Source organism: Morone saxatilis, unplaced genomic scaffold, assembly GCF_004916995.1.
Source record: "Morone saxatilis isolate NCDOM2014 unplaced genomic scaffold, NCSU_SB_2.0 Contig8, whole genome shotgun sequence".
Lineage (NCBI taxonomy): Eukaryota > Metazoa > Chordata > Actinopteri > Moronidae > Morone > Morone saxatilis.
Window position 1 is genome coordinate 17,603,765 of NW_023340257.1, and position 10,836 is coordinate 17,614,600.

Here is a 10,836-nt window from a genome sequence, read left to right on the forward strand (position 1 = left end):
TTGGTGTGCGGAGGCCTTAAAGACAGCGATATGGTAGTCAAGCCTACTTAAGATAAAGACATGGGCGAGTTTTTCTAACTCCGGCTAAATATCATTTCATTTCTGATATATTTATAAGGTGACAATATTCTTGTTAATTGTCTTAATGTATATTTGTTATAATCCATAACTACACCTAGATGGTGTAGTCATGGACACCATCATAGTATTTCTTCTTATTTAGGTTGAAAGAAGTTTTTGTCTTATTTAATTTCTTTAAATGGAGAAAATGTTGGCACATCCAATCAATTCTGTTGGTTCTTTAACCACTAAACCAATTGCTGAACACTATCTAAACACACTGTGGTTTTCATTTTATGCAACATATGTATGAAGAGCCTTCCTTACCTCTGCAGGCGGATTTGGTAACCACAAGAATTCCCATTCCCTACACTCTCTGCTCTCTCTGCCGCTACACGCTCTGCTACCTGAGAGGAAGCACACAAACAAATCAGCACGGTGGAGAAAATTGCCATCAAATGTACACGACTGCTGCGGGAAAAGACAGACACACACAGCAACACACCATCCAACACAGTCAGAACCCAAAAACCAAAGGAGTACGTACCGAGATGGCACTGATGCGGCGAGGTTGCGTGCAGACCACACGACACAGCGAGCCCATGCCTCTGTTGATATAGTCGTCTAGGATGAACTGGGTGACCTGAGTGGTCTTTCCGCACCCCGTTTCTCCACTCACCACCAGGACACGGCTCGAGTTGATCAGCTCCACCAGCTCCTGAGGACGGAAAGATGGAAGCAGTTAGGAGGGAGAGGAAGAATTATGAGATGAGGAGGAGAAAAAAAGGGTGATGACAGAGGATAGGAAAATTTCAAACAACAAGAGTGTATGAAATCCAAAACTTACCTCTCTTTTCCCGTAGGACGGCAGTTTTTCCCTGAATTTCTGAGTACAAAAAAAATGAGAAGACATTTTTAAACACTGAATAGGATGTTCTATCTTAAACCGGTTTCTACATACCAAAACATCGCCTATTTAATTCTAAAAATCACAGATAATTACGGATAATGTGCAGTGGTTTAGCAATAAATAATAATTCTATATTTCTAAACCATATTTTGTATTAGGCTCTTGTATTAAACTGTCACAGTAGCCAACATAGCAACAAATTGTTATGTGTTAGTAATTATTGGGACGCAGATGATCGGCCCTGCCTCATTTCCAGTTGTCCTTTTGTTGTACTGTACTGGAACTAAACATCCCCACTTAAGTCAACAATGATCATATCAAGTGGACATTGAAACAGCAATAAATGTCCAGCACTGAGGACAATTTGATATCTGTAGGCACATTATACAATTATTCCATTAATGAGGGGTAATGAACTGTCAAGGTAAGGCCTATTTAACTTTTACCGCTGTATACATAACACTTGATACTAATCATTATGCTCACCAGCATTTCTTTGTATTTTGGGTCTGATTTCTTGCTCTGCAGGTCTCTCTTCAAGCGGTCGTCCAGTGAGCTGTCTCTGACTACTTCCTGGAATAAGAACTCCACGTCCTTGTCTTTCCATCTCGGTTTCTCTTTCTCCTCCACCTGCTGTTCTTCTTCATCCCAGGTGTCTGGGGGCTCATCTTTAGCAACTGCCTCCTCCTCTTCCTCTGATTTGATCTCACGCTTCAGTTTATCCTCTTCAGGCTCATCCCCATCAAAGAAACTGCATACACAGGCCCATAAACATGTTTAATAGAGTCATTTGTGGAAAAAGAACTGACATCCCAAGCTTCTTTATTGTAAGCTAGAATGTACACTGTGCCAAAAAAAAGCTATGCAAAAAGTTCTTACCAATGACCACCTTTATTTGCAGGTTTCCGCCAGCTGCCGGATGTAGAGGCCCCTCCATCCCAGCCGTCTCTCCCTGGACCAGGGTGATCACTCTGGACGGAGTTAAGCAGCTTGGTAATGTGCTGCTCTCTGGCCTCATCCATCTGGACCACCGCCCGCTGCACAAGGACGTGGAAAGGAACATTTTCAGTTGTAACCTCGCAAAAACAAATGTGACACCGGGCTTTGGTTTAAAGCCCCCCCAAATCCATGTGACAGCTATATAGACATTGCTTCTGTTTTTGCATGTTAGTGACAGCTGATGGATCACTGGCTCCACACTCTTATCGCTCTTGGGTTCAGACAGCAGACCCATATACAGCAGAAGTTATTAACTCAGTAAAAGAAGGGACTGTCACCTGCTTTGGTAACTTTAGTGTCTCTCAGGTCTGTACTGACCTCTGAGACTGACTCCCTGCAGACTGCCTGCACACTTCAACACACACAACCCTTACCGATCTCCGGTCAGCCTGTTTCCTCCTCACGGCTCCGTATCTTGCGTACCATAGACCAATCTCACGGCCCTTCAGGTGCGGAGGAGGACGATCCCGTTGTCCACCTCCACCTCCTCCTCCTCCTCCTCCTCCGTCCTGGTCGAAGTCGGAACTGTGTCCTCTCGAGCCCCCTCCTCCTCCTCTGTCCCATCTTTCTCTGCTTCCATCTCTATGCCCTCGACCTCCTCTTCTCCCTCTCCTCCCACCTCCACCTCCATATCCATAACTCATAGCGCCGTTACACACAAACAGACGACGCTGCTACAATATGCAGCTACTCGCTAACGCTAGCCCCGCTGAGTGAAGACTTTGTGGAGAGTGAAGTTTAAAGGACGAGGACCACGCCCACGCAGCAACGGGCAGCGATGACGGACACACTTTAAATGATAGAAATGAACTCCAAAAGCAGCGACAACATTCAGACGCTGCTGTCCAAACGCACCACTCGCTAAGCTGTGTCGTTTTCATCCGGCACGTCGCACAGTATCGACGTCACAACGTTAGGGATCTCTGATTGGTTGTTGGTTGGCGTTAGGAACGTGATGTGGGCGTGTCGTTTTAGGTTTATTTTTTTATTTCCTTTTTCTTTATTTTCTTCTATTATTCTTATTTTCTCATTATTATTATTATTGTGACGCTTTTTTATTTTGACTCCTTCTTTGTGACTTTGCCCAACAACAACCAAAAAAGGTCATATGTATGGAATCCTTATGTAATTCTTTGTGCAGGCCAGGTTGAATATCTTGTAAGGTCTGGTCCTATAATTTACTAAAATATAAATTGTATAAATCATCTCCTGCATTTAAAGTGATTAAATATGTATTTCCTAGAAACATGTTTTTTTTCTGGGACACCCAATTTGTTATATTTTATTTTCATGTTTAATTTTCTCCTCATTCAGCATGGATTGGTGTGGTGGATGGTCATGTTGTTCTGATTGATTTTTTTATTCCATTACATTGTGGTGCATGTTTTATTTCTGGACATAGTTCATCAGGCAAAAAAGAAAACAAAAAATGACTCTGGCTTTTCATCGCCAAACTCTAACCTCTGACATTCCTCTTTACCGTTTCTGCACATGTCAATAGTTAGGTGTAGGTATATTTTAAGTCCCTGAAGAAACAACGATTGGGCAAAACACAACATCCCTAAGCTCTAATATATGCACAGACGGAGGTCTGTGCCGTCAAGCAGCTTATTCTGCTTCCAGCTCAACGGAACATCATCACCTGTTGTCTGGGCCTTAAAGGTTACAGCCAAATGAAAAAGATCTACCATGACTGCTATACACAGTATCACTGTAAGGGTTCTGGCTCTGCTGTATTGTGGGCATTGTGGTGAATATCAACTATCGGCAGATTTAAAGCATTTACCTCACATTTATAAATAAAAGTCTGCAGCTTTTAAGTCAAATTCTGTTCTAAAACATCCAATCAAGTTTAGACACAATAGCAATCTATCATCCACTAACTGAAAATACTGGATTAATTAGTAACAGTAAAACACTGCTCTGTTCTCTTTTGTAAGAGACAGGTAAGAGATTATTTTCATTCAATAACTGGTCCTGCTTTGTTCTTATTTCTGAATTATGTGATGGTTTCCAATTACTCTGTATTCTTATTTCTGTTCTTCACCCTTCACGGATTCGGTTTTGTTGTGGAATGTTCACACTTACATCAAATGTCTAATTGGATTGTACTTAACATGCTTTTGTTTTAAATTAGCTTGAATATCGAATGTGAAAAATATGTGTTGGTTCCTCTTCTCTCTCTGTTTCCCCCTCCCTCTCTCTCTCTCTCTCTCTCTCTCCTTTTCCCTTTGTCTTACAAAATAAAAGCAATATACTCCCAACTCGTGCCACGAAGCACATGGCAGAGTCAAGAGAATAGAAAGAGAGATGAAAGGTGTGAGGGAGTCATTCATGGGGTTTTTGCATGATGCTCATGAGAGGGTGTAGAGTATAGATCCCACCCTCAAGCTCTGTGTCTCTGTCATGAAATGTCACACATCTGCACTTTTAAATGAACTTCTTCTATCCACACACTCTCCTGCTCTGTCGTCATCAGAGCGATCATACACTTGAGGAGGTGATGTGTTTCATTTTACAAACTGTGAAATCAAAATGTGTGCAGCGTGTCCACATTGATGGTGCCATCAGCCATTTTGTAATTGAGGAAATGCAGCTGTCCACAAAGACAACCTCACAGATACAGTAAAAGATTAAAAAAATTCCAGTGGTGGTAGAACTATTCAGATCCTTTAAAGTAAAAGTACCAATACCACACTGTGAAAATATTCAACTAGGGTGGAGTCAGCTAAAATGGGCCAGATAACCAATCTTGCATTGTTTCTACAACACTAATTGACATGTAACAATAGTTTTGAATGGTCTGAGGTTGCTAAGGTGGGAGGGGCAGAGTGTTACATGAAGTATGTTAGAATCCTATGTTAACTGAGCATGGAGAAGCAAATTTCACTCATCATTATTAAGGGTGATGAAGCAATTACAAGTCATCTTACCAACAAAGCAAATCGTTTATGAACAATGTTTTAACAGGCTTTGTTGCAATTTGTGTGCAAATGTCGAAATTTTTGACACACACACACACACACTGTTACACAGAGTCTACACAGTTGATGTTCTAATTTTTCATCAAATGTTTCGACAAATGTTTGAAACATGCATGCACCTACACCGATAGCTACAGTCCCACAAACACACGCAAAACAGACACAGTGACATCCATCAACATCCCTGTACCATCAGTACAGATCAGAAACATACTCATTCTGCAGAGAAATGGTTCCTGTCAGTGTTATTATATATTGGTTTTTTTAGCATTAAAATGACTGCTGCATTAATGTGTATGTTACATTTTACTGCTGTGGATGTTTAAGGTTGTGCTCATTTTAACTACTTTATACTGACAGCTACAGCAGTGGATAATATTCTATTATCATATGCTATTCTGGTGCTCAGAAAAGCAATTTTCAGCTTTGTGATGATGAATTTTCCAGCTCATCCATAAGGGTTATAAATAGTTTATTTATCTCAAGAAGTAGGAGACTTTTCTCTAAATGACTCCTTCAGTTTATCAGAAAAAAAACAAATATAAATTCACCAAAGTTGAAAAGTAACTAGTGACTGTAAAACGTACAATATTTGACTCTAAAATATAGTGGAGTAGATTAAAGTTGCATGAAATAGAAATACAAGTCTTTGTATTCTCAAGTATGGTACTTGAGTAAATGAATTTCATAGCATTCCACCACTTGGAAATGTATTCATCTGGATGAAATGAATTATTGTCATGTTGTGTTGAAAGGCTTGCTTTCTCACATTAAATCCATCTCTGGCTCTGTTTTTAAAACTGTTCTATATTCAGCTTTGACAGAAATGTATTCAGTCTTATCTTCAAGCAGGGCTCAGTTTGAAAAATAAGAAGAAATGAAATGTGATCAGCTAAACATTGTTTGAATTAGGAGTGCCTCACAGGATTTCGCCTCTGCTGCCATTCATTTTATCTGTGTCATTATTTTGAAATATGTGAGCACTACCAATAACTCAGCAGGCAGCTCTGAAGGGAACAGGTGAGGGATTGAAAATGAACAGGAGTCAGAGAGCAAGCAATGCAGGAGAATAGTGAGGAAAGGTATAAAAAAAACATGTTGAGAATGAAGCTGAGATGTGTGAGGAGAGGGAGTAATGTGAGAAAGCATTTTGAGGAGTCGAGGGGTTGTGCAAACAATAGGATATGAGGGGAGAAAGGACTGTTTCGTATGTTCTGAGTCCCCTCCCCCTATTCCTCTCAGTACTGTTGCGGATGTACTATTCTTCTGCATGCCTTGTTTTTATTCCCTTAGGGCTACCTGTGATGCATACAAATGATCCCTGACCTTAATGAATCATTTAACCAAGATGAAAACCCTCAGATGAAAAGCATCATGTATTAACATGACTGTGTTTACTCCTCTATTGGCTTACGGTCTCAATAATACCTGCTGTACTCAATGATGTTGCATACGTTGAACTACAAGTCTCAAGCAGTGCCACTGATACTACATTTTGATGCAGGAAGGCTTACCTGCACCGTATTGCTTCAGCATAATCAGAGGTTGTGAGTGGGAGGTAAAAGTCCTTGGATCAGAGAGAGAAGATAAAACATGAGGAATAGCTGCTGGCCAAGGCCTTTGATAATTACAGTTTTTATATTATTTTACTTTTTGTTTTGCTGCCATATGCCATTTTCTCCTGCTTTCCTACTATTTGCTTTCCAGTCTCTCTGCCTCTACTCTCCTCCCACAAAGACTACATCTGTAAATGTCTGCACATACACACAGATAAAATACAATAAACAATTTGTGAAACCTTTCTAAAACACAAGAATATGTAACGTCTTTACTTCTGATTTTATGTCAGCTCAAACACTGTTAAGACCACAATAACAATATTGTACAGCTTTTGTGGATTAGTCACATTACTGTCATCCTAGGGGCACAACAACCAATGATAGTGGCTAAATATCTAGGGCAGTCTCTTTAAGTAGTTAATTATTGTGCTTAATTTGCTTTTATTCTGTAATAGAGAATCCCCTTTGAGTAGTTTGCGTGTTACCGAATCAGTCCAGATGGCTGACGTCAATGAGTAAACGTGCAAACACTTGTACAGCTAATGTGCAATTCCCAATTTCTCACAAAGAAAGCAAATAGCAGTTTATTGATCACAATAGTTTATGAGAGCGCTTGACCAGAGGCTGAACGCTAGTTTAAAAGTGAGAACAAGCAGATGATCAAATTACTTCCACTCTGTTAGGCTGCAAAGACGGAGCTGTGCTCAGCTGAAAATCTTTGGCACTATTAACAGCTGAAATGGTTGACAGTGAATACAAGTTTACATTCATTATGATTCATGTCTGTACAATGTTTTTTTTTTTTACAGTTTGCCCAGGAGCAGTAGAAATAGAAATGCATTGCAATCCTGTTGGAAGCAATTTTCTGGTATGAATCTTTAATGACAACATTCTTTAGGGAGAAGGAACATGTCGCAGCTGATGAAGTGGGCTTGCTAAAGGACAATTCAAAAGCCTGCAAATGAAGTCCACTAAGTGCCGACGAAGTGCTGTGTTGGAAATCAAGCTGACATATAAAAGACACCATCATAAAACAAACTTAAAATAAATATATATTCTAAAGGTACTCTGAAATACCTATTATACTATGTTACTGATATTGTATACACATGTACATGTAAATGTGCATATAAGGAATGGATGTACTGATGTTATCTGTGAAAGAGAATATGTTCAAAGACCATGTGACCGTTAACCCATAAACTGAGGTTGAGTCCGCAGTGGCCTGGGTTCGATTCCAACCTGCGGACCCTTTGCTGCATGTCACCCCCACCCCCCTCTCCCCTCTTTCCTGTCTATTTTCACCTGTCCTATCAAAATACAGGCAAAAAAGCCTTAAAAAACCAGTGCTAAAATACATAATACTATCTATGTAAATTTTATTCCAGTCCTGAATTTATGCATGTATTCGATAAAAAGTGAGAGGGCCCGGTGGCTCATTGATTGGATGGGCAGCGAACTGAGCAGGCAGAGAGATGCTCCCCCAAAGTATCTCTGGAATGTACATTCATATGCTGCCTATACTGTAGTAAAATATGCACACTGTCACTCATTTAAATTGCACTGAATGTGCGCGGGGCAGAAAACTGCTCTGCATAAGTATCCCCTCAACCTCCTCTTCAATGATCACTTGCACTCTCCCTCAAATACCTGCTTCTCCTTTCCTTTTTCTCTCCATCTGTTTTCAGCGTGGATATTGGTCCTGGCTCAAATTTAATAGTAGCAACGTTAATTGTGTGTTAATACGTGATGGGATGTAGCAGCTGGACGTGAATGAAAATACACCGTAATTTTTATAAATAAATATATGTAAAAACACATTGTATAAGGGAAACATATGAATACGTTTGGTAGCGGACATCACAAACATATACCCTCATCTTTATGGGCAAGGCTTCTCACACACAAAAATGCACAACAACACACACCGAGATGAGTCAGACACATGGGTCAGGTGACCCCCTCCCTTCACAGCTGAGTCACCAGTGACGTAGTCTACTGGAGCAGCTTCATATCAGACATGTGACTAGACCTTGGCCCCTCCTTTTCCACGTCGAAGTGAATATCTCTCTTCCTGTATCTATTTTATGATGACAGGCTGCCATATGGTGAAAGTCTTGCAAGGAATACAGATGTTCTGCTAGAATACTGTTTCTCTCTCCTTCCCTCCCCTTCTTTTGGCTCTCTCTATCTCTCCCAATGTACTCCTATCCCTCTTCCTTTACAGACTAATCTATCTGTATGAACGCTACAGACGTGATGCATGTGCTCTCATGATGCTATATGAAGAGGAAGTACAAGAGTAGGCAAACAGACTATTATAACAGTCTAAATCTCTATTTGGGACAACTGTCAGTTCTATTAGAGTGATAATCAGAAAGAAGTAAATGTGGAATGATTAGAAAATATTCTTCCATATTGCGCTGCCAGAAGTGCTCTCTCAACCTTCTCCTCTGAGACACCTTCTTGTGATCCTGTATGTATGTCACTCATCCGTCTCCCCAGCTTGCTTTCTGTAGGCCTCATTGAGCAGCTGTATCTCCTCACGATACCCCGTACTCTCTTGCGTCTGCCGCCGGCTGTTCTGCCGGTGAGCTTCCACAGTGTCAGGTATAGTGATATTGATGGTCTCTGCATCGGGGTTGCCTCCGCTGGGGATGAGCAGAGAGTAGGAAGCCGTCTCTCCCAGGTCGCAGGAGACAAAGCGGTTCTCCCTTCGCGAGTAACGCAGCGATGGCGAGCGGGCGTGGGTGGAGGACTGGCTGATGTTGGAGATGATGGAGACGCTGTCCATGGCCTCCTCGTTGTCACAGATCTCCAGAACCTCAAGGTGGATCTTGACGTTGGTGTCTCCCACGCCGGCTCCTATACCCATGCCCATTCCAATCTCCATGCCCATTCCTACGCTGCTGACATTCACGTCTCCAGCCTGGTCTCCTGACGCTGGGTCGTCTGCACTGGGCTCATGGCCAACTGATTTGGAGCGATACACTTCCACCTTTGAAACAGAGGGAGATTTATAAGTTATTTATAAACATGTTCTCCTACTTCCAGCCATTTCAAGCCAAGATAGAGTAACTGTCTCCTGGCTAAGACTTTTTACCTTCTTGGCATTGTTGGGGGAGATTTTGAGTCCGTCACTGCTGACCTCATAGGTGGAGAGAGAGAGGGTCTTCCCTGTGGGTGCCTGCAGGGATACGGTGCCCTGAAAGGCGCACAGGGGGATTGACAGACCACCTGATGACCGCTGCAAAACAGCAAAAAATAAAACAAAATCAGTCAACATCTAGGACAACATCTTCATTTATGTATCAACTTGGCAGGTCTTATTGCTTGAGAATACTATTATACATATTAGTTATTTCCATCGTGGCTGCTCATCATGTTATTGGCATGATACAAAGCCTACAGGATCTATTTGCATCTCACTCCCTTTGTTCAAACTAATTGAGCTTAGATTGTGTCCATGATGTCAAGGGCAGGGAGATGAATGTGTTGACCAACCATTTCTAACCCAAGTTAATGAGGCTTACATGTAAGAGCCCTGTCAACAGCACTCTGCTGATGAAATGAGATGTTGGGGCTTCGTGCGTATAAAATCAACAGGGGACCTTTCAGGTTCACAGTAAAAAAGATGGAAGCATGATCTATAAGATATTTCGCTGTTATCAGAATGTTTTATTAACTAATTTAATCTGAATAATATAATCTCAGCATCAATTAAATTTCTTCTGGGTTTCATATCAGTTTGCCATCTTTTTTCAATTACTGGGCTCATTTATATCACTCACATTTTAAATCATATTTCATGTTTTTCCAGTCATATTTTCATATTGTTATCATTGAGATTAATTTACCACACAGTACATCAAAGTAAGCCTCTGTCAACATGATAAGTTTGAGAAAATGCATATTGCTGGCAAGGGAAAGGAGAAGCATCCTGCCGTGCGACAGTGGGGAGACTGTGGCAGGTCTCATTAAGCCTTCTAAATTATTTAGATTAGTTCAATGTAATGATCTGATTGTGAATATGACGCACAATAGAAACAAAGAGGATGTCAATCTCTTGTCCTCCCTGACTCTGTCTGTTTTCCTGTCATTGTCTTTGCATCATTGTGAGAGAGAGAGACTGAGATGTTGAGCTGAAAACACATTGTCAAGTAATTCAAATAAGGCTCAGAAGCCATCAATGTGGGAAGTACACTGATGGATGAGTGTGTGTATCTTCTATGACTTGCTTGTCTTTATTACATTATTATTATTACATTAAAACAATGGAAAAAATGGCTGAATTGTGAAATCTAGATTTAAACTATGTAGTTTT

The 10,836-nt window shown here is 40.9% G+C and overlaps 2 protein-coding genes across 2 annotated transcripts in view; both read right to left on the bottom strand.

The window, feature by feature from the left end:
* The window catches only part of dhx36 (DEAH (Asp-Glu-Ala-His) box polypeptide 36), a 22,801-nt gene extending 19,933 nt beyond the window's left edge, over positions 1 to 2,868 (bottom strand). Inside the window, exons 1-6 of the mRNA XM_035679690.1 lie at positions 2,344 to 2,868; positions 1,850 to 2,007; positions 1,457 to 1,721; positions 908 to 946; positions 608 to 778; positions 388 to 467 (exon numbers count right to left, since the gene is read on the bottom strand). Of these exons, the coding sequence (XP_035535583.1) occupies positions 388 to 467; positions 608 to 778; positions 908 to 946; positions 1,457 to 1,721; positions 1,850 to 2,007; positions 2,344 to 2,613 (983 nt within the window). The 5' untranslated portion in view covers positions 2,614 to 2,868. The remainder of the gene's footprint in view (positions 1 to 387; positions 468 to 607; positions 779 to 907; positions 947 to 1,456; positions 1,722 to 1,849; positions 2,008 to 2,343) is intronic.
* Positions 2,869 to 7,822: 4,954 nt separating this feature from the next.
* Positions 7,823 to 10,836, bottom strand: part of LOC118341446 (probable G-protein coupled receptor 149) — a 9,447-nt gene continuing 6,433 nt past the window's right edge. Inside the window, exons 4-5 of the mRNA XM_035679692.1 lie at positions 9,616 to 9,759; positions 7,823 to 9,510 (exon numbers count right to left, since the gene is read on the bottom strand). Of these exons, the coding sequence (XP_035535585.1) occupies positions 8,998 to 9,510; positions 9,616 to 9,759 (657 nt within the window). The 3' untranslated portion in view covers positions 7,823 to 8,997. The remainder of the gene's footprint in view (positions 9,511 to 9,615; positions 9,760 to 10,836) is intronic.